This window comes from Zonotrichia leucophrys, chromosome 1 (assembly GCF_028769735.1).
Source record: "Zonotrichia leucophrys gambelii isolate GWCS_2022_RI chromosome 1, RI_Zleu_2.0, whole genome shotgun sequence".
NCBI classification, from domain to species: domain Eukaryota; kingdom Metazoa; phylum Chordata; class Aves; order Passeriformes; family Passerellidae; genus Zonotrichia; species Zonotrichia leucophrys.
The window spans coordinates 2,826,006-2,850,004 of NC_088169.1; the positions used below are offsets into that span (position 1 = coordinate 2,826,006).

General features: G+C 37.1%; 1 protein-coding gene across 1 annotated transcript in view; it reads left to right on the top strand.

The window, feature by feature from the left end:
* The window catches only part of TTC3 (tetratricopeptide repeat domain 3), a 129,905-nt gene that overhangs the window by 38,699 nt on the left and 67,207 nt on the right, over positions 1-23,999 (top strand). The window contains exons 13-17 of the mRNA XM_064705239.1: positions 4,388-4,433; positions 7,638-7,749; positions 11,796-11,850; positions 22,288-22,348; positions 23,629-23,692. Coding sequence (XP_064561309.1) covers positions 4,388-4,433; positions 7,638-7,749; positions 11,796-11,850; positions 22,288-22,348; positions 23,629-23,692 — 338 coding nt within the window. The remainder of the gene's footprint in view (positions 1-4,387; positions 4,434-7,637; positions 7,750-11,795; positions 11,851-22,287; positions 22,349-23,628; positions 23,693-23,999) is intronic.

Genomic DNA, 23,999 nt, shown 5'->3' on the forward strand with positions numbered 1-23,999 from the left:
TGGTTTTATTGGATATCCTGGGTAATCCAGGCTGGGGGGGAGCTGGGGCTGTGCAGAATGAGCTAAAAATTCAGTTGTAATTCTGCCTTTTTTGGTTAATTGGACATCCTGGGTGACGATCCCTGCTGAGGCAGAGCTGGGGTTTGTGCAGAATGAGCTAAAAATTGAGTTTTGATTCTGCCTGGTTTGGGTAATTGGACATCTTGGGTAACAATCCCTGCTGGTGTGGAACTGGGGTTTGTGCAGAATGAGTTCAAAATTCAGTTTTAATTCTGCCTGGTTTGGTTTTATTGGGTATCCAGGGTAATCCGGGCTGGGGGGGAGCTAGGGCTGTGCAGAACGAGTTAAAAATTGAGTTTTAATTCTGCCTGGTTTGGTTTTATTGGACATCCTGGGTAATGATCCCTGCTGAGGCAGAGCTGGGGTTGTGCAGAATGAGCTAAAAATTCAGTTTTAATTCTGCCTGGTTTGTTACATTGGACGTCCTAGGTGATCATCCCTGCTGGTGTGGAACTGGGGTTGTGCAGAATGAGCTAAAAATTCAGTTTTAATTCTGCCTTTTTTGGTAAATTGGACACCCTGGGTAATGCAGAGCTGGGGTTTGTGCAGAATGAGCTGGGTTTGGATTTTTAATTCTGCCTTTTTGGTAAATTGGACATCCTGGGTAATCCATGCTGGTGTGGAACTGGGGCTGTGCAGAATGAGTTAAAAATTGAGTTTTAATTCTGCCTGGTTTGGGTAATTGGACATCCTGGGTAATGCAGAGCTGGGGGTTGTGCAGAATGAGTTAAAAATTGAGTTTTAATTCTGCCTGGTTTGGGTAATTGGACATCCTGGGTATTGCAGAGCTGGGGGGGAGCTGGGGCTGTGCAGAATGAGCTCAAAATTCAGTTTTAATTCTGCCTTTTTTGGTTAATTGGACACCCTGGGCAATCCATGCTGTCCAATGCTGAATGCAGAATTGGGGCTTGGGCAGAATGAGCTCAGTTTGGTTTTTAATTCTGCCTTTTTTGGTTAATTGGACATCCTGGGCAATGATCCATTCTGAGGCAGAGCTGGGGTTTGTGCAGAATGAGTTAAAAATTGAGTTTTAATTCTGCCATTTTTTGGTTTTATTGGACATCCTGGGTGTAATCTGTGCTGAATGCAGAATTGGGGTTTGTGCAGAATGAGCTGGGTTTGATTTTTAATTCTGCTTTTTTGGTTTTATTGGACACCCTGGGTAATCCCTGCTGGTGGGGAACTGGGGGTTGGTCAGCATGAGTTAAAAATTCAGTTTTAATTCTGCCTTTTTTGGTTTTATTGGACATCCTGGGTAATGCAGAGCTGGGGTTTGTGCAGAATGAGTTAAAAATTCAGTTTTAATTCTGCCTGGTTTGGTTTTATTGGACATCCTGGGTAATCCATGCTGGTGGGGAACTGGGGTTGTGCAGAATGAGTTAAAAATTGAGTTTTAATTCTGCCTTTTTTGGTATATTGGACATCCTGGGTAATGATCCCTGCTGGTGCAGAACTGGGATTTGTGCAGAATGAGCTGGGTTTGGTTTTTAATTCTGCCTTTTTTGTGTTTTGTTGGACACCATGGGCAATCCATGCTGAATGCAGAATTGGGGTTTGTGCAGAATGAGATTGGTTTTTGATTTTTAATTCTGCTTTTTTTGGTAAATTGGACACCCTGGGTAATCCATGCTGGTGTGGAACTGGGGCTGTGCAGAATGAGTTAAGAATTGAATTTTAATTCTGCCATTTTTTGGTTTTATTGGACATCCTGGGTAATGATCCATGCTGGTGTGGAACTGGGGTTTGTGCAGAATGAGCTGGGTTTTGGATTTTTAATTCTGCTTTTTTGGTTTTATTGGACATCTTGGGTAATGATCCATGCTGGTGCACAATTGGGGTTTGTGCAGAATGAGTTAAAAATTCAGTTTTAATTCTGCCTGGTTTGGGTAATTGGACATCCTGGGTAATGCAGAGCTGGGGTTTGTGCAGAATGAGCTCAGTTTGAGTTTTAATTCTGCCTTTTTTGGTAAATTGGGCATCCTGGGTAATCCATGCTGGTGCACAATTGGGGTTTGTGCAGAACAAGCTGGGTTTGAGTTTTTATTCTGCCTTTTTTGGTTTTATTGGACATCCTGGGTCATCCATCCTGGTGTGGGACTGGGGTTGGTCAGAATGAGCTCAAAATTCAGTTTTAATTCTGCCTGGTTTCGTTTTATTGGACATCCTGGGTAATCCATGCTGGTGTGGGACTGGGGTTGGTCAGAATGAGCTCAGTTTTTGATTTTTAATTCTGCCTTTTTTGGTAAATTGGACATCCTGGGTAATCATCCCTGCTGGTGTGGAACTGGGGTTGTGCAGAATGAGCTAAAAATTCAGTTTTAATTCTGCCTGGTTTGGTAAATTGGACACCCTGGGTAATGCAGAGCTGGGGTTTGTGCAGAATGAGTTCAGTTTTTGGATTTTTAATTCTGCTTTTTTTGGTTTTATTGGACATCCTGGGTAATCCATGCTGAGGCACAATTGGGGTTTGTGCAGAATGAGCTGGGTTTGAGTTTTAATTCTGCCTTTTTTGGTAAATTGGACACCCTGGGTAATCCATGCTGAATGCAGAATTGGGATTTGTTCAGAATGAGCTCAGTTTTTGATTTTTAATTCTGCTTTTTTGGTAAATTGGACACCCTGGATAATCCATGCTGGTGTGGAACTGGGGCTGTGCAGAATGAGTTCAAAATTCAGTTTTAATTCTCCCTTTTTTGGTTAATTGGACATCCTGGGCTATGATCCATTCTGAGGCAGAGCTGGGGTTTGTGCAGAATGAGCTAAAAATTCAGTTTTAATTCTGCCTGGTTTGGTAAATTGGACATCCTGGGTAATGCAGAGCTGGGGTTGTGCAGAATGAGTTAAAAATTGAGTTTTAATTCTGCCTGGTTTGGTACATTGGACGTCCTAGGTGATCATCCCTGCTGGTGTGGAACTGGGGTTGTGCAGAATGAGCTAAAAATTGATTTTTAATTCTGCCTTTTTTGGTTTTATTGGATATCCTGGGTAATGATCCATGCTGGTGTGGAACTGGGGTTTGTGCAGAATGAGTTAAAAATTCAGTTTTAATTCTGCCTGGTTTGTTACATTGGACGTCCTAGGTGATCATCCCTGCTGGTGGGGAACTGGGGTTGTGCAGAATGAGTTCAAAATTGAGTTTTAATTCTGCCATTTTTTGGTAAATTGGACATCCTGGGTAATCCCTGCTGGTGTGGAACTGGGGGTTGGTCAGGTTTGGTTTTTAATTCTGCCTTTTTTGGTTTTATTGGACATCCTGGGTAATCCCTGCTGGTGTGGAACTGGGGCTGTGCAGAATGAGTTAAAAATTCAGTTTTAATTCTGCCCTTTTGGGTAATTGGACATCCTGGGCAATCCATGCAGGTGTGGAATTGGGGTTTGTGCAGAATGAGCTGGGTTTGAGTTTTTATTTTGCCTGTTTTTGGTTTTATTGAACATCCTGGGTAACAATCCCTGCTGTAGTAGAACTGGGGGTTGGTCAGAATGAGCTCAAAATTCAGTTTTAATTCTGACCTTTTTTGGTAATTGGATATCCTGGGTAATGATCCCTGCTGGTGTGGGACTGGGGGTTGGTCAGGTTTGGTTTTTAATTCTGCCTTTTTTGGTAAATTGGACATTCTGGGTAATCCATGCTGAATGCACAGTTGGGGTTTGTGCAGAATGAGCTGGGTTTGGTTTTTAATTCTGCCTTTTTTGGTTTTATTTTATATCCAGGGTAATCCCTGCTGATGGGGAACTGGGGTTTGTGCAGAACGAGTTAAAAATTGAGTTTTAATTCTGCTTTTTTGGTAAATTGGACACCCTGGGTAATGCAGAACTGGGGGTTGTGCAGAATGAGCTCAGGTTTTGATTTTTAATTCTGCCTTTTTCGGTAATTGGACATCCTGGGCAGTCCCTGCTGGTGTGGGACTGGGGGTTGGTCAGGTTTGGTTTTTAATTCTGCCATTTTTGGTAAATTGGACATCCTGGGTAATGATCCATGCTGAGGCAGAGCTGGGGTTTGTGCAGAATGAGCTAAAAATTGAGTTTTAATTCTGCCTGGTTTGGTAAATTGGACATCCTGGGTAATGATCCATGCTGGTGTGGAACTGGGGTTGTGCAGAATGAGTTCAAAATTCATTTTTAATTCTGCCTTTTTTTGGTTTATTGGACATCCTGGGTAATGATCCCTGCTGGTGTGGGACTGGGGCTGTGCTGAATGAGCTCAAAATTCAGTTTTAATTCTGCCTTTTTTGGTAATTGGACATCCTGGGTAATGCAGAGCTGGGGTTTGTGCAGAATGAGCTCAGTTTTTGATTTTTAATTTTGCCTTTTTTGTGGTTTATTGCAGGTACTGAGCAGAGAGAGAAGGCGAGGAAGGATCTGCCAGAGAAAAAGTAAGGGTTTGGTTTGAGTTGGGTTTTCGTTGAGGTTTTGTTGATTTTTTGTGGATTTTTCGTTGATTTTTTTGTGGATTATTCACGGATTTTTCATTGATTTTTCGTTGATTTTCCCTTGATTTTTTAGTGGATTATTCAGGATTTTTCACTGATTTTTCGTTGATTTTTTTTGTTGATTTTTGTTGCTTTTTCCATGATTTTTCTTGATTTTTTTGTGGATTTTTAGTGGATTTTTCATTGATTTTTTGTTGATTTTTCGTTGATTTTTTGTTGATTTTTGTTGCTTTTTCCATGATTTTTCTTGATTTTTTTGTGGAATTTTCGTGGATTTTTCATTGATTTTTTTGTGGATTATTCACAGATTTTTAATGGATTTTTAATGGATTTTTAATGGATTTTTTGCAGATTTTTTTTTATTTTTCATTGCTTTTTTTAGAAATTAGCAATGTTTTTTCATTCATTCTCAATTGATTTTTAATTGATTTTCATTGATTTTTTTTCTGTTCATTTTTTGTTTATTTTTCTCTGATTTTGCATTGATTTTGCATTGATTTTTTTAAAAATTGGCAATGTTTTTTGGTTTGTTTTAAATTGATTTTTCGTTGATTTTTGTTGCTTTTTCCATGATTTTTCTTGATTTTTTTGTGGAATTTTCGTGGATTTTTCATTGATTTTTTTTTTGTGGATTATTTGCGGATTTTTAATGGATTTTTTTGCAGATTTTTTGCCCTTTTTTTATTTTTCATTGCTTTTTTTTAGAAATTAGCAATGTTTTTTCATTCATTCTCAATTGATTTTTAATTGATTTTCATTGATTTTTTTTCTGTTCATTTTTTGTCTATTTTTCATTGATTTTGCATTGATTTTTTAAAAAATTGGCAATGTTTTTTGGTTTGTTTTAAATTGATTTTTCATTGATTTTTTGTTGATTTTTGTTGCTTTTTTCATGATTTTTATTGATTTTTTTGTGGATTTTTCATTGATTTTTCATGGATTTTCTGTTGATTTTCTCATTGATTTTTCATTGATTTTTTGCTATTTTTTTGTAGATTTTTCATTGATTTTTTTTAAAATGAGCAATGTCTTTTCATTCGTTCTAAATTGATTTTTCATTGATTTTTTCTGTTCATTTTTCATTGATTTTTCAAAAAAATTAACGATGTTTATTGGTTCACTTTAAATTGATTTTTAATTCATTTTTAAATTTACTTTATTATTTTTTTACTATTTTTATTAATTTTTTTATTTGTGAGGGTTTTTTTGCTGTTGCTGTATCTGTGCAAGTTTGGAGCTGCAATAAAAACCTGATGAAATATTTACATTTTTAATTTATATTATTTATAATTTCTTATATTTACACTTTAATATTTATATGATCTACAAATTGTTATTTTATGTTAAATAAAAATTAATATATATTATATATTTATGGGATTACACCCCACTAAGAGGGGTAGGATTAAATTTTATTAATCTGTTTTTTTCATGTTATATCTGTGTCAAACATGGAGAAAAACCTGATGAAATATTTACATTTTTAAATTTATATTATCTATAGTTTCTTATATTGACACTTTACATTTTTATATTTATATTATATATAATTTCTTATATTTACACTTTACATTTTTATATTTATATTATATATAATTTCTTCTATTTACACTTTACATTTTTATATTATCTATAAATTGTTATTTTATATTAAATAAAAATTAATATATATTATATATTTATGGGATTACACCCCATTAAGAGGGGTAGGATTAAATTTTATTAATCTGTTTTTTTCATGTTATGTCTGTGTCAAAAATGGAGAAAAATTTACATTTTTTAATTTATATTATATATAATTTCTTCTATTTACACTTTAATATTTATATTTATATTATCTAAAAATTGTTTTTTTTATATTAAATAAAAATTAATATATATTATATATTTATGGGATTACACCCCACTAAGAGGGGTAGGATTAAATTTTATTAATCTGGTTTTTTCATGTTATATCTGTGTAAAACATGGAGAAAAATGTTTACATTTTTGAATTTATATTATATATAATTTCTTGTATTTACACTTTAATATTTATATGATCTACAAATTGTTATTTTGTGGTAAATAAAAATTAATATATATTATATATTTATTAATATATATTATATATTTATGGGATTACACCCCTCTAATGGGGGTGAGATTAAATTTTATTAATCTGGTTTTTTCATGTTATATCTGTGTCAAACATGGAGAAAAACCTGATAAAATATTTACATTTTAAATTTATATTATATATAATTTCTTATATTTACACTTTACATTTTTATATTTATATTATATATAATTTCTTCTATTTACACTTTAATATTTATATTATCTATAAATTGTTATTTTATGTTAAATAAAAATTAATATATATTATATATTTATGGGATTACACCCCTCTAATGGGGGTGAGATTAATTTTCATTAATCTGTTTTTTTCATGTTATATCTGTGTCAAACATGGAGAAAAACCTGATGAAATATTTACATTTTTAAATTTATATTATATATAATTTCTTATATTTACACTTTAATATTTATATTATCTGTAAATTGTTATTTTATGGTAAATAAAAATTAATATATTTTATATATTTACTGATATATATTATATATTTATGGGATTACACCCCTCTAATGGGGGTGAGATTAAATTTTATTAATCTGGTTTTTTCATGTTATATCTGTGTCTGATATCTGATGAAATGTTTAACATTTTTTAATTTATATTATATATAATTTCTTCTATTTACACTTTACATTTTTATATTTATATTATCTATAAATTGTTATTTTATGTTAAATAAAAATTAATATATATTATATATTTATGGGATTACACCCCACTAAGAGGGGTAGGATTAAATTTTATTAATCTGTTTTTTTCATGTTATATCTGTGTAAAACATGGAGAAAAATGTTTACATTTTTAAATTTATATTATATATAATTTCTTATATTTACACTTTACATTTTTATATTTATATTATCTACAAATTGTTATTTTATGTTAAATAAAAATTAATATATATTATATATTTATGGGATTACACAGCACTAAGAGGGGTAGGATTAAATTTTATTAATCTGTTTTTTTCATGTTATATCTGTGTCAAACACGGAGAAAAACCAGGAATTCTCTTTTTTCCACCTCAGGGACCGAAATTCCTCCAAATCTCCTCCAGGGAATTGCCGGGAGCAGAAAGGAGCAGGGAGGGAGAGGAGGAGGAGCCGGGATGAGCCCGAGGGGGCGGAAATGCAGGAAAAGGTACGGCCGGAACCTTCTGGAATTCCATCGGGAACTGCGGGAATTCCAGCTGGAAATGCGGGAATTTCTGTTGTAGGAATTCCAGCTGGAACTTTCTAGAATTCCAGCTGGAACTGCAGGAATTCTGTCTGGAATTTCAGGAATTCCAGTTGCAGGAATTCCACCTGGGATTGCAGGAATTCCATCCAGGATTGCAGGAATTCCTGCAGGAATTGCATGTGGAACTGCAGGAATTCCATCTAGAATATCAGGAATTCCACCTGGAACTGAAGGAATTCCATTTGGAAATTCTGGAATTCCATCTGTAAATGCAGGAATTCCACGTGGAACTGCAGGAATTCCATTTGGAACTGCAGGAATTCCACCTGGAACTGCAGGAATTCCCTCTGGAAATTCTGGAATTCCACCTGGACCTGCAGGAATTTCTGTTGTAGGAATTCCAGCTGGAACTTTCTAGAATTCCAGCTGGAATTGCAGGAAGTCCAGTTGCAGGAATTGCATCTAAAACTGCAAGAATTCCCTCTGGAAATTCTGGAATTCCATCTGGAACTGCAGGAATTCCACCTGGAACTGCAGGAATTCCATCTGGAATTGCAGGAATTCCAGTTGCAGGAATTCCATTTGGAACTGCAGGAATTCCCTCTGGAATTTCAGGAATTCCACCTGGAACTGCAGGAATTCCAGTTGCAGGAATTGCATCTAAAACTGCAGGAATTCCATCTGGAACTGCAGGAATTTCTGTTGTAGGAATTCCAGCTGGAACTTTCTAGAATTCCACCTGGAACTGCAGGAATTCTGTCTGGAATTTCAGGAATTCCAGTTGCAGGAATTCCCTCTGGAAATTCTGGAATTCCATCTGGAAATGCAGGAATTTCTGTTGTAGGAATTCCACCTGGAATTTAAAGAATTCCATGTGGAACTGCAGGAATTGCATCTAAAACTGCAGGAATTCCTTCTGGAAATGCAGGAATTTCTGTTGTAGGAATCCCACCTGGACCTGCAGGAATTCCCTCTGGAAATTCTGGAATTCCATCTGTAAATGCAGGAATTCCAGCTGGAAGTGCAGGAATTAGATCCAGGATTGCAGGAATTGCGCGTGGAACTGAAGGAATTCCATCTGGAACTGCAGGAATTCCCTCTGGAAATTCGGGAATTCCACTTGGACCTGCAGGAATTTCTATTGTAGGAATTCCACCTGGAATTGAAAGAATTCCACTTGGAACTGCAGGAATTCCCTCTGGAAATTCAGGAATTCCAGTTGCAGGAATTCCCTCTGGAAATTCTGGAATTCCATCTGTAAATGCAGGAATTCTGTCAGAAATTTCAGGAATTCCAGTTGCAGGAATTCCACCTGGGATTGCAGGAATTGCATCTAAAACTGCAGAAGTTACTCCTGGAACTGCAGGAATTCTGTCTGGAATTTCAGGAATTCCAGTTTGAACTGTAGGAATTGGATCCAGGATTGCAGGAATTCCCTCTGGAAATTCGGGAATTCCACCTGGACCTGCGGGAATTTCTATTGTAGGAATTCCGGCTGGAACTTTCTAGAATTGCACCTGGAACTGCAGGAATTCCAGCTGCAGGAATTCGGGAATTCCACCTGGACCTCAGGAATTGCATCTAAAACTGCAGGAATTCCACCAGGGATTGCAGGAATTCCATCAGGACCTGCAGGAATTTCTATTGTAGGAATTCCAGCTGGAATTGAAAGAATTCCAGCTGGAACTGCAGGAATTCCAGTTGCAGGAATTCCCTCTGGAAATTCTGGAATTCCATCTGTAAATGCAGGAATTTCTGTTGTAGGAATCCCACCTGGAATTTAAAGAATTCCATGTGGAACTGCAGGAATTCTGTCTGGAATTTCAGGAATTCCACCTGGAACTGCAGGAATTCCAGTTGCAGGAATTCCCTCTGGAAATTCTGGAATTCCATCTGGAACGGCAGGAATTTCTGTTGTAGGAATTCCACCTGGAACTGCAGGAATTGCATCTAAAACTGCAGGAATTTGATCCAGGATTGCAGGAATTGCACCTGGAACTGCAGGAACTCCCTTTGGAAATTCTGGAATTCCATCTGTAAACGCAGGAATTCCACCTGGAAATGCAGGAATTCAATCCAGGATTGCAGGAATTCCCTCTGGAACTGCAGGAATTCTGTCTGGAAATTCGGGAATTCCACCTGGACCTGCGGGAATTTCTATTGTAGGAATTCCAGCTGGAACTTTCTAGAATTCCACGTGGAACTGCAGGAATTCTGTTTGGAATTTCAGGAATTCCACCTGGAACTGCAGGAATTCCAGTTGCAGGAATTGCATCTAAAACTGCAGGAATTCCCTCTGGAACTGCAGGAATTAGATCCAGGATTGCAGGAATTCCACCTGGACCTCAGGAATTGCATCTAAAACTGCAGGAATTCCACCAGGGATTGCAGGAATTCCATCAGGACCTGCAGGAATTTCTATTGTAGGAATTCCAGCTGGAATTGAAAGAATTCCACCTGGAACTGCAGGAATTCCAGTTGCAGGAATTCCACCTGGGATTGCAGGAATTCCCTGTGGAACTGCAGGAATTCTGTCTGGAATTTCAGGAATTCCATCTGGAACTGTTATGACACATATTGACACATTATAATTTAGCCCATGAACTGCAGTATAACAGAGTGCAGAAAATACAGAAAATACAGAAAATGTTGGTGAATAATTAAAATGTTGAGGCAGGGCAAGGCAGCCCCAGCAGGGCTGTCTGTCTGTCTGTCTGTCTGTCTGTCTGTCCCGGCAGGGCTGTCTGTCTGTCTGTCCCAGCAGATCCGTCTGTCTGTCTGTCCCAGCAGGGCTGTCTGTCTGTCTGTCTGTCTGTCTGTCCCAGCAGGGCTGTCTGTCTGTCTGTCCCGGCAGGGCTGTCTGTCTGTCTGTCCCAGCAGGGCTGTCTGTCTGTCTGTCTGTCCCAGCAGAGCTGTCTGTCTGTCTGTCCCGGCAGGGCTGTCTGTCTGTCTGTCTGTCTGTCCCAGCAGGGCTGTCTGTCTGTCTGTCCCAGCAGGGCTGTCTGTCTGTCTGTCTGTCCCAGCAGATCCGTCTGTCTGTCTGTCTGTCTGTCTGTCTGTCCCAGCAGGGCTGTCTGTCTGTCTGTCTGTCTGTCTGTCCCGGCAGGGCTGTCTGTCTGTCTGTCTGTCTGTCCCAGCAGGGCTGTCTGTCTGTCTGTCTGTCTGTCTGTCCCGGCAGGGCTGTCTGTCTGTCTGTCTGTCTGTCCCAGCAGGGCTGTCTGTCTGTCTGTCTGTCCCGGCAGGGCTGTCTGTCTGTCTGTCTGTCTGTCCCAGCAGATCCGTCTGTCCGTCTGTCTGTCCCGGCAGGGCTGTCTGTCTGTCCCGGCAGTTCCGTCTGTCTGTCTGTCCCAGCAGAGCCGTCTGTCTGTCTGTCTGTCCCAGCAGGGCCGTCTGTCTGTCTGTCCCGGCAGGGCTGTCTGTCTGTCTGTCTGTCTGTCCCAGCAGAGCTGTCTGTCTGTCCCGGCAGGGCTGTCTGTCTGTCCCGGCAGAGCTGTCCGTCTGTCTGTCTGTCTGTCTGTCCCAGCAGAGCCGTCTGTCTGTCTGTCTGTCCCAGCAGGGCCGTCTGTCTGTCTGTCCCGGCAGGGCTGTCTGTCTGTCTGTCTGTCTGTCTGTCTGTGCCGGCAGGGGGCGGGCCCTGGGCTGTGACGTTGCCCTGGGAAAGCGAAAGCAGCGCGGGCGGGCAGGGAATGGAAAGTTTGGAGTTTTGTGGCAGAGCCAAACCCTCGGCTTTTCCTGCCTGCTGAGGATTCCCTGCTCCTCTGTGAGTTCGGACATTCCTGTCAGATTTGTGGATAACAGAAACCGAATCAAACTTGGGAGGAAACTTTATAAAAGCTGTAAAAACTCCTTCCTTTGCCAAGGAAATGATTTTTCTTTGCCTGTGGATGAGGAACATACCTCAGCACATTTTCATTTCTTTGCTTCCTGAGGGTTTTGGGGATTTTGGCTTTGTTGACCCCGCTCAGGGAAATGGATTTTGGTTTGTAATCTGATATTTCTGCCTGCAGGTGACCGAGCCCCAGAGGGCAGAAGGCAAAGGTTCCACGCTGGAGCAGCCTCCGAGTGAGTTTTATTTTGCTTTTTTTTCCTTTTTATCAAGTCTGAGCCACTTCTTCCTCTGCTGTGCCGTAATTAATGACCAGAAGTTAATTTCCTGTCATTTCCACAACAGTGAGCAATCAGCTTTTACTTCTTCCTTTGACACTTCTCTGTTTCTGTCTCAATTCCTCAGTGCTTTTGCAATTTCAATCTCTTTGACTGAATTCAGAACTGAAACTGGAATTAAAGAGTAAAATCTGAAAATGCTTTCCCTCCTCCTGATAAATTAAACAGGAATTCTTTATTTCAGTATTGACAATTAATTTGTGGTTAACAAATGCTCCATCAAAAAATAATTCTGCAGGTGAAGAGGGAAGAGGCCACGAAATATTTGTCAGGGTGGATTTTTAGCTGCAGACCTGCAGAGTTGTGTGGTTTCTTGCTGATGTTTGGGGTTTTTTTAAAGGAATAAATCATTTTATAGAGAGAAAAACCCAAAGCTGCCCCAGTCTGAGGCACAGGGAAATCCTTCCCTCATTTTTCCTGAGGGTTTTTTTACCACCTGCTCTCACTTCTCTTTGGTGCCCCATTCCTGGAATATTTAAATCATTTCAAAGCACACAGCACTTGAAAATTGGATTTTAGGAAAGCACTGAAGGTGTGTTAGGAAATATTCGTTTGGAATGAGCAGGAGGAGGATCCTGATCTTGGGGAGCTTTGTGAGAACCTTGAAGGATGAAAGGATTTCTTGGCAGGTGGAAAATGTGGGGAAGGTTGCACAGGAAATCCCAAGATGTTTTTGTTGGAAAGATGTCAGGGGGTAATGGAGGAAAAAAATGAAAATTTTATTCTTTTCTAAAGACAGGCTGGGAGAGTTGGGATTGTTCAGCCTGGGAAAGGTTTTGGAGAGAGCTTGAGACCCTAAAGGGGCTCCAGGAGAGGGATGGAGGGACAGGAGCAAATCCTGGATTTCAGATGATGGAGATAATGGTTAGAGAAAGAGATTTTAATCAATCTGTTATAAATCCTGGATTTCAGATGATGGAGATAATGGTTAGAGAAAGAGATTTTAATCAATCTATTCTAAATCCTGGATTTCAGATGATGGAGATAATGATTAGAGAAAGGGATTTTAATCAATCTGTTATAAACCCTGGTTTTCAGATGATGGAGATAATGGTTAGAGAAAGGGATTTTACTCAATCTATTTTAAGTTCTGGATTTCAGATGATGGAGATAATGATTAGAGAAAGGGATTTCAATCAATCTATTACACAATGGAGGTGGTTATAACCCGTGAGAAATTTTGGAAAGAATTTGAGATGGGACCACTGATTTGTTCTTGATGCTGTGATTTATTTTTCTTATCTTCTACACAGGCAGGAAGGGTGAGTTCAGCTCACATCCTCACTGCATGGTTCAGAAGGGCCCAAGACCCTCAGTTACAAGACTTTTTAAGGATTTATTAATCAATAAAACACTGCCAATAAAGATATTTATGTTTTTGACCCAATCCTTAAATATTTCACCTCATGGACCCATGTACAGTGTGAGCTTCCTTAGCCAATCATGCCCTGACACACAAACCCACAGTGCTGCATTCTGAACTCCTTGTTTACCTCTGGAACTGCTTTTATTTTTATATCTTAAACTCTAAAACTCTCAACTTTCCTTTCCTCAGCTTAACCTGTCTCTGCTTTAAACCCCAAATCCCCATTGTCCCTTCCAGCCCCTCAGTTTGGAGCCTTTCCCAAGGCCTCAGATCAAATCCTGGGTTTCATTCTGAGCTTTGGCTGCCAGGCCCAAAGTTCTGAGGGTTCCCTGCATTTCAGATTCCATCAGAACTGACCCTGCAGTGCATTGTTTGTTCAAACAATACTTTAATAATGAAGCAGTAGATTAATAATGATTATTTTTTAGCCTGGAGAGGAGAAGGCCCCAGAGAGGCCTTAAACCCCCTGGCAGGGCCTAAAGGGGCTCCAGGGACAGGGATGGAGGGCCAGGAGGCAGGGAATGGCTCCGGAGCAGGATTTGATGGATTTGGGGCAGGAATTGTCCCCTGGCAGGGTGAGGAACTCCTGGGTTCCCAAATCCCTTCTCCAGGAGCGCTCTGGGGGTGGCTGGAGCCGGGTTCAGGGACAGAGCTGAGCTCTGGTTGTGCCCAAGGGTTTGGAGGGGTGGGATTGATCCTTGCTGGGAGTTTGTCCCTCAGGATTGGGGATGCAAACCCAAGGGATTGATACAGGTAAAATAAATCCTGGATTTCAGATGATGGAGATAATGGTTAGAGAAAGAGATTTTAATCAATCTGTTCTAAATCCTGGATTTCAGATGATGGAGATAATGGTTAGAGAAAGGGATTTTAATCAATCTGTTATAAATCCTGGATTTCAGATGATGGAGATAATGGTTAGAGAAAGAGATTTTAATCAATCTGTTCTAAATCCTGGATTTCAGATGGTGGAGATAATGATTAGAGAAAGAGATTTTAATCAATCTGTTCTAAATCCTGGATTTCAGATGGTGGAGATAATGGTTAGAGAAAGGGATTTTAATCAATCTGTTATAAATCCTGGATTTCAGATGATGGAGATAATGGTTAGAGAAAGGGATTTTATCAATCTATTCTAAATCCTGGATTTCAGATGATGGAGATAATGGTTAGAGAAAGAGATTTTAATCAATCTATTCTAAATCCTGGATTTCAGATGATGGAGATAATGGTTAGAGAAAGGGATTTTAATCAATCTGTTCTAAATCCTGGATTTCAGATGATGGAGATAATGGTTAGCAAAAGGGATTTTACTCAACCCTGGATTTAAGTTGATGGAGATAATTATTAGGGAAAGGAATTTTAATCAATCTATTACACAATGGAAGTGGTTATAACCTGTGAGAAATTTTGGAAAGAATTTGAGATGGGACCTCTGATTCGTTTTTGATAATGTGATTTATTTTCCTTATCTTCAATATAGGCAGGAAGGGTGAGTTCAGCTCACATCCTCACTGCATGGTTCAGAAGGGCCCAAGACCCTCAGTTACAAGACTTTTTAAGGATTTATTAACCAATAAAACACTGCTAATAAGGATATTTATGTTTTTGAGCTGTACTTGGGAAAAGAGCCATAGTTCTCAAGCCTGACTGGCCAAAGGTTGGTTTCTTGCACATTCCAAAATGTTATTTTTCATTTTTTTTTTGAATTTTAGAGCAAAATGAGAACCCAGGGCTGATTTTTAATGAATGGACCCAGAGCTTTGTGGGCTGAGGATTCTGCCAAGTGCAATTTGTTTGGGTTTTTAGGTTTCAAATGTTATTTTGTGGTGCCTGTCAGTGCTGGTCTGAGGTGCTTGGTGTGTGTAAAGATGGAAGAAAATGTTTATTATGCTGGGAGTTATCAAAATACTTTAACAATACATTTGGATATATAGGAAAATCCTGATTAATGGCCAACAGGTATTTCCCAATAGAGAGACAGGAGCAGCTGTAGTAAAGTTGGTTTTTGTATGAGTGCATCAGTCTGGAAAGCAGAGGGTTCTGAGTGAGTTCTTCTGAAGTTAAATTTCTGGAGTTAGGAGTTGCAGCTGGCACTGTGTATTCTGTTAGTATTTGTTGAAGGTAAAGCAGTTGTTTTCTGTTAATTAACAGATTCTGTAATTCTGTTAATTCTGTTAAGAGCTGTTTTCTTTGTCTTTTCTACAAATAATCTTCTTTTTAGAAGATTTTTTTTTAAAAAGAAATCTTTTTTAGAAAGAAGATTATTTGTAGAAAATAATCTTTTGTTAATAGGCTGTTGGGCTTCACTGTATAACTGATAAAACCACATCATGTTATTGTGCAATGCTGTGCTCAGAGGGAGGAACAAAGCATTTTTATTTAAATATATAAACGGAGGTTTAGAACGCCACAGTCAGCCTTTTCTGGCTGAATTCTCAGAAGAGCAGCTTTTTTCTCTGCTGGATTCCCAGCAGACCAGGCCTGTCCACACCACTGGATTTTCAGAAGAAAATTTCACTTTCCTACAAGATCACTGCTTTAACAGAGCTCCATTGTCAGTGTAAGGAAATGCAGGTGCTGTTTGCTCAGACTGCTGCTGACACTGGGACTGAGGGACAGTGGAACCCTGGAAAAAGTTAAAGCTAGAATCTAAAATGTTGGGCTTTGTGCTTTCCCTGATCAGCTGCACCTGTGTAAGCAGTATTATAAATTATATAATTGTTAGATGTGATGATTGTTTAGAAATTAAATATAATTATTATATAACCATAAGAAGAATAATGAGAAACTACATTGGAAATTCAGAGAGGGGCTAAATTGATGTATACAATAGATCAATATAAGTTTAATAATTAACATGAAAGTTATATAATGATAGAGTATAAAACATGATCATTAAATGTATGGTCGGAATCAGATTTGGGTTGGATACACCCCGATTCCCAGAGCTTTAATAAAAAGCACCACATATAATCCCTGTGATTCTGTGGTTTTGAACACAAGAGGTTTTGATTAAGAGGTTTTGAACACCTTTGCTACCAAGAGGGTGTCAGGTTGTATTTTAACTCTTAGCGTTATTTTGTATCACTGCGTTTTAAACTTTATTTTTATTTTTTTCCCTAGTAGAGAACTGTTATTCCTACTCCCATATCTTCGCCTGAGAGCCCCTTGATTTCAAAATCATAATAATTTTTAAAGAGGAGGTTTACATTTTCCATTTTTTTTAGCAGACACCTGGCTTTCCAAACCAAGTGTAAAATTCAAATTCTGTGCTAAAACTTTCTGGCATCGAATCCCAAACAGAGGCAGAACTAAAAGCTCCCACAGAGTCCCAGGCCAGAGCAGCAGCAACAACAACAACCCCACACTTTTCCTCTTTCTTCTTCTTGATGATGATGAGTGTAATAAATGAGAAACTTGATTAGGCCAATATTCAAGCAGCAATCAATTTATTAATTCATATGGTAAAGTATGAGCAAAAATTAATACTATTAATAATTATATTCATAATTAATGTTAATTAATATTAATTTATAATTAATAATCTTAATTAACATGGTCAAGTACGAGCGCTGGGTGCAGTGGGGGAAGTTTTCCACCATAGTTGAGGCTTCCAGGTATTTATGGGGGTGCTCATCAGCTTTCTCTGCACTTTCTGTTCCCAATTTTTACTCATCAGCACTTTCTATTTCCCAATTTTTACGTCACAATTCTACACACTATTGGGATTTGTGATTTAGGTGTAAAGCTGTAGTTTCAAAAATCTTCACTACAAGCAATATTCTAAAATTATTATACTTTTATAATAAGCATGTTTCCTTTTTATGTATTTTAAAGCTGTAGTTTCACAAATCTTTACTACAAGCAATATTCTAAAATATTATACTTTTATAATAAGCATGTTTCCTTTTTATGTATTCTAAAGCTGTAGTTTCACAAATCTTCACTACAAGCAATATTCTAAAATATTATACTTTTATAATAAGCATGTTTCCTTTTTATATATTCTAAAGCTGTAGTTTCACAAATCTTTACTACAAGCAATATTCTAAAATTATACTTTAAAAGGTTATTATTGCAAAATTCTTTAAGGCTTACAAGCAGAAAGTTCCTGTCAAAAAGCTTTAATTCAAATGCTCCTAAATCAACTTTAAGACTTATAAAGGTTAATTGCAAACAAATGATGGGTTCAAAGGCCTTCTGCCATGCTTTGCTTTCCTCAGTTATTATTAGAATTTGTCTTTATAACTGCCCTAAAGCAGCACAGAACTTGAAAAACAGAAAAGCTAAACCTGAGGCATCACTGGTTTCTTCTTGTTGTCCTCTTGTTCTTCTTTTTGCTGCTCCCACCCCAATTCAGGGATTTTTATACCTAAAACAACCAAAACCACGAATCTTAAACATTCCCAATCTGAACTTGATTCTGATGTACAAAAGTGACAGGGAAGTGGTTTTAATTCTTATCTAAATTAGTTTTATCTTTTTACACATACAGCTTTATCTATTCCACACATATCTTTATCTATTTCCATTAATAATTCTGTCCAGAGAAGCAAGCAAGGTTTTGCTCTGTCTTTGTTATGTCTGGCATTAAGTTTAAACTGAATTTTAAACTAGGCCTTAGGGCCTTTGCTGGCTGATTTCTTAAGAATTTAATAAATTTACTTAAGAACTTAATTCTTAAGAATTTAAGAACTTTACTACTAAGTAAAGTAAGTAGTAAGTAGTAGTAAGTTTAAGAAACTTGACTGCTTGTTTCTTAGGGCACTTAAGATACATTTCTACTTATTTAAAACCATATCTTACACTTCTGTTTACTTAAAACTTGAATTTACACTTCTACTTCATCTCTATGTGGTTTAATAATCTGAATTCCTCTAAAGGCTTTAATTCAGCCCCTGCACCCATTTCTCTGTGTGAGGAGCCCAGGGATGTTTGCATTCCAACACATTTCCAGCCATCCCAACCTGGAGCTCCTTTCATGGCCCTGGAGAATCATTTGAAGCTTTCTCTGAATTATTTCACGGTTTCTCTGAATCATTTGAAGGTTTCTCTGAATCATTTGAAGGTTTCTCTGAATCATTTCAAGGTTTCTCTGAATCACTTCAGGGTTTCCCTGAATTATTTCAAGGTTTCTCTGAATAATTTCAAGGTTTCTCTGAATCATTTGAAGGTTTCTCTGAATTATTTCAAGGTTTCTCTGAATCATTTGAAGGTTTCTCTGAATTATTTCAAGGTTTCTCTGAATCATTTGAAGGTTTCCCTGAATAATTTCAAGGTTTCTCTGAATCATTTGAAGGTTTCTCTGAATCATTTGAAGCTTTCTCTGAATCATTTGAAGGTTTCTCTGAATAATTTCAAGGTTTCCCTGAATCATTTCAAGGTTTCCCTGAACCATTTCAAGGTTTCCCTGAATCATTTCAAGGTTTCTCTGGGGCTCTGTTCCCTGAGAGCCCCCAAAATTCGGATTTTCCTTTCCCTCAGCTCCTCTTTGGGCGTGTGCTGGTGTTTCTGGGTGGGTAATTCTGCCACATTTGGAACATTTTACCCTCTGAGTTCCTCATTATCTGTTCCCAGCCGTGCTCAGCATCCTCTGTGCCTCCCTGACACCCTTTTATCTCCTTCGCAACTTGGGCTCCGAGCTCTTATCACCCGACTTCAGGGGCACTGAGGGTTCCCCTGCATGTGGGAGCACAAGCACGGAATGGCAGAGGATGGAATTGGGCCTTAAACTGGAATTTAATTTAATTTAATTTAACTTGGACCCTGGCAGGGCGGGGAGGCACAGAGGGCATGCAGGAGGGGCCGATTCTCGGAGGAACTGAGGAAGGAACAGGGGAAATTCCGACAATTTTTTGGCCGAGCACCACGCCCGCAGTAATTTCACCAACCCCGTGCTCATCCCGCGTTTCTCCTTTATTTGCGCTGCTTCATTTTCACTTTCTGTTCTGCCTCCCTCCTCCCCCTGGTTCTGGAGAGCAAAATGTTTGATTTGGAGGGAGGAGGAGGCTCCCGTGACTGGCTGGCCCCAGTTTGCTGTGGGTGGGGGAGGAAAAACCTTTTTTTTTCTTTTTTTCTTTCTTTTTTCCCTTTGTTCACTGAACTTGCGGGGAGTTTTAATGGCAAAGAACTTAATGCCACATTATATTGTTGTAAAGCTGCTGGCCTTTTTGATTTATTTCTCTTGCTACTTCCTATTTTTGGTCTTCATGTACTGTTTCTTTGAGCTGCTGTATATTTTTATTAAGTATCTTTGGTCGCTCCTAATGGAAAGTGCTAAGAAAAGTCATTTTGCTTCTTCTAATATTTTTAAGTGTTTGTTGGGTAAGTAAATGATGTTTTTCTGTGGAATTAATGCATTTGTTCAAGTGTTTTAATAGTAAATCAGCTGGTTTTGCTTGTTAGCTTGTTTTAGGAGCTTTTTTATTTCATGTGGAAGCAGCATTGAAAGTTGGGTGTTGTAGGGGAGGAGTTGTTTCTATGGGAATTGTTGCTGCAGTAATTTTTGTTGAATGGCTTTTGAAACTGGATCAAAATAATGAAAAAATCATGGGGATGAATTTTTTTTCTTTTTTCTGATTGATTCCTTCCACGCTGGGATGGTTTCTCTTCTCTTCACTGAGATTTTGCTGTGAGTTCGATTGGTTCCTTTAGGGAAAGCCACACACATAAAATGAAGGAAAAAAATGAAATATCTCAGTCTTAAAGGATGATGTGCTGGGAGTGTTTCCAGCCTTTCAGGAGGATTCTGATCTTCCACCATTCCAATACTTTTATTTCGAGGGATTTTGGGGGATTTTCAGTGCAGCTTTGGGGTTCCCATGATTTCCAGCAGCCATCCATCCGCTCAAGGAGTGATCCATGGAATCATTCTGAACATGTTCAGGCCCGGTGATTCCTGATTTTTGTGCTGACTCATTGAAGTTTGAGGTCATTAAGCAGCTGTTAATGAGCAATTAAGCAGCTGTTAATGAGCAATTGCTGCCGGCCCAAGGCTTTCATTGCCCCCGGGTGGGATTTGGCCGAGGAATGTTCGTGGGCGCCTCCCCTGCCTGCAGGCCGCGCCCTCAGAGCTCACCTCGATTTTTCCACATTCAGTTTTTCTCTTTAAAACCCTCCGAGTGTCATTTTCCACCAAAAATAATTGATAAAATTTCACCTGTAACATTAATAACTCCTCCTCCAATTTTCCAAATCTGATTTTCTGGTGGTTCGGCAGAACATTAACTCAGCGCCCAAGAATTTCAATCCAGGTGCTGCTGCATTGTTTTCTGTGGGTGTGACCAACAACAAAAAAAAGAGAAGATTTTGCAGTTAATGGCAGGAATTCCTGGGTTGAATTAAAGCCTTTAGAGGAATTCAGATTATTAAACCACATAGAGATGAAGTAGAAGTGTAAATTCAAGTTTTAAGTAAACAGAAGTGTAAGATATGGTTTTAACTAAGTAGAAATGTATCTTAAGTGCCCTAAGAAACAAGCAGTCAAGTTTCTTAAACTTACTACTACTTACTACTTACTTTACTTAGTAGTAAAGTTCTTAAATTCTTAAGAATTAAGTTCTTAAGTTCTTAAGAATTAAGTTCTTAAGTAAATTTATTAAATTCTTAAGAAATCAGCCAGCAAAGGCCCTGAGGCCTAGTTTAAAATTCAGTTTAAACTTAATGCCAGACATTAACAAAGACAGAGCAAAACCTTGCTTGCTTCTGTAGACAGAATTATTAATGGAAATAGATAAAGATATGTGTATAATAGATAAAGATATATGTGTAAATAGATAAAACTAATTTAGATTAGACAACAAAGCATTAAAGTCGTTTTCTCTGCCCAGGGATTGGTGAATTTTGTGTGACGCCTTTGATGTGAAAATTGAGAGTTAAATGTGAATTGGTTTCACCTGATTATTCCTTCCTTGGTTTTGGCATCCGGAATTTCCACTTTATTTGTTTCTGTTTATTTCCGTTTGAGACTGGCGAGGCTTGAATTTCACTTTCATCCAGGGTTTTTGAAGGAAAAAAATTCATCCTCATTGATTTTTCCAGAGAAACTTGGGCTTCCATAGGGAGCTGTAATTCCCTTTGAAAATTCTGATTGGTCACTAATAGTATAACCAAAAAAACCCAAGCAATTTTAATAGAAAACATTCAATAACATTATTTTATAATGCATATTACCTAACATACAATGTATGCATTCTAATATACAAGGCATAATTATATAAGAATTGGAAATACATATATTATATATAATAATATTAAAAAAACCCCTGTTTTATATATTATATATATAATATACACTACATATAATATATAAACTGTTTTACGTATTTATATAAATTTTATTTATATTATATTATATATAATATTTATATATTATGTCATATTTATTTTATATATAATATTTATATATTATATATAAATTTTTATCTATTATTTATATAATATATACTACATATAATATATAAACTGTTTACATATTTATACAAATTTTATTTATATACTATTTATATATTATATACTATTTATTTTATATGTATTTGTATTTTTAATATAAATTTTATATATTATTTACATAGTATATGCTACATATAATATATAAACTGTTTATATCTATATTATATATATGTAAATTATTCTTTTATAGGACAGACTGATTTCTTTAGCCTGTAGTCCACTTTAATAATCACAATTTTGTGATTATTTAATCCCAATTCTGGGATTTAAATCCTGCAATTTTACAGGATTTTAAGATTCTTCTATTTGTTTAAAATCATTCCCCTTTAGGATTTTTTAATCCTGTCTACCATTGAACAAAACTGAATTGAATTTCACTTTTTGGTTTTAATTTTGCCCTTGTCAGTTTTTAAGATCTACAATTTCCAGAGCCAAAAGTGAGTTCCAGGTGCATTTTTTTCTTTGCTTGTTTCAGTTAATGATAATTTTGTTTAAAATCTTTTTCCTCTTTGCAGACCAAAGCCAGCAAAGCAAACGAAAGCCAAAAACCAAAACTTGTGACCATGAAAAAATGAGGTGAGAAATACTATTTATTTAAAAATTTATTATACTTTTTTTAAAAATTATTCTTATTTTGAGCTATTTTATGTAAAATTAAAACAACTTGGGTTTGCTGCTTGCTCCTTTGTGTCAATTTTTGCATCCTAATAACGAATAAATTCCCCAAAATTCCAATTTTTCCCCAGTTATTACTTGAAAACTGAAAATCTTCCATGCCCAGCTGAGTTTTAGTAAATGAAGGCATAATTTGAATATTTGCTGTTGAAGCAGAGGGGGGACAGGAGTTTTGTTTGAGTTGTTACATCCAGAGTTAAGGCAATAATTGTAACTCTTGCCTCATTTCCAAGGTCTCCTTGAATTGTTCAAAGAATTTTTCAAACTCCTCTGGCTCTCCCTGAGCTCTGGAAAAAAATGAAATCTGGTTTGATAAACTTTATTTTATGAAAGAACTTTTTTTTAGTTGTTTGTTGGCTCCAATTTCCAATCAAAAATCAGATTTTAAAGCCAGGATGCTCCTGTGGAAAAGGAATGTGAATGGTTGTACTTGGGGTTAAAATTCAATTAATTAAGGTAAAACTATAGATTTTATAGCATTAAATATTTATATTTAAAATATTTATTCATATATAAGTGTATATTAAATATTATATTTATGTAATATTTATGTTTCCACTTAAAACATAATTTATGAGAGGAAATAATTGAATATTTCCTCTGGTGCTGGGGTCACCACGCTCTGGAGATTTTTGTTGTGTTTAGGATGGCTCAAAACATAAAAATCCAGCAAAACAGGATTTTTATTTTATTTCCATAAAATAAAAATATTTTATCATATTTTATGGAAATAAAATAAAATAGGAAATAGGGAAGTTTGCATTCAAGAGAATTTTTCAACACAGATTTCAGATTTCTTTAGGAAACCTGAAAATTCCCAATCCTAATTCAAATGTGACCACAACCCCAAATTTCAATTTCTTTCAATCAATATTTATTTCAGTACAATCCTGTTGTTTTCCCATCATGTTTTGAGTACCAGTGTAGGTTGAAAAATTGAATTTTTGCCACAGGAGAGGTCATTAAACTGAATTATCAGCATTTTCCTTTCCCTTACAAGGAGGGTGAATATTTTCATTTATTGTGGGACAAATCCTCTTTAAAGCAGCTGAACCAGCTCCAAAATGATTTCTGTGCTGGGGGGAGATGATCAGACCTTAGAAAACCACATTTTATTGAGAATAAATTGAGATTTAAAGCACATTTCCAAACCCTTGGTGCCCCTGTCCTGTTTTTTGTAGGGATCATGTGGATTTGAAGAGGGAAAAAGCCATGGAGGATAAAGGTTTCTGTGCTGTGCCACAGGTAATGGGAATCCAGCCTTGAATTGGAAATTATTTCTCATTTTTTGGGAATATTGCACAAAATCTGGGTTAATTCCAAATTTTAACTCTCTGTGTGGCTTTGATCAGAGGCAGGAATTCTGTGGTTACACTGATTTATTCTCATTTATTCTGATTTTCTTCTGGTTTCTTTTTCTTCTCCTGCTGTAAAACCTGGCTGGGATCATTTTAAATTTAATTTTTAATTAAATTTTTAATCAAAAATTAAAACCTGGCTGGGATCATTTTCAATTTAATTGTTAATTAAATTTTTAATCAAAAATTAAAAC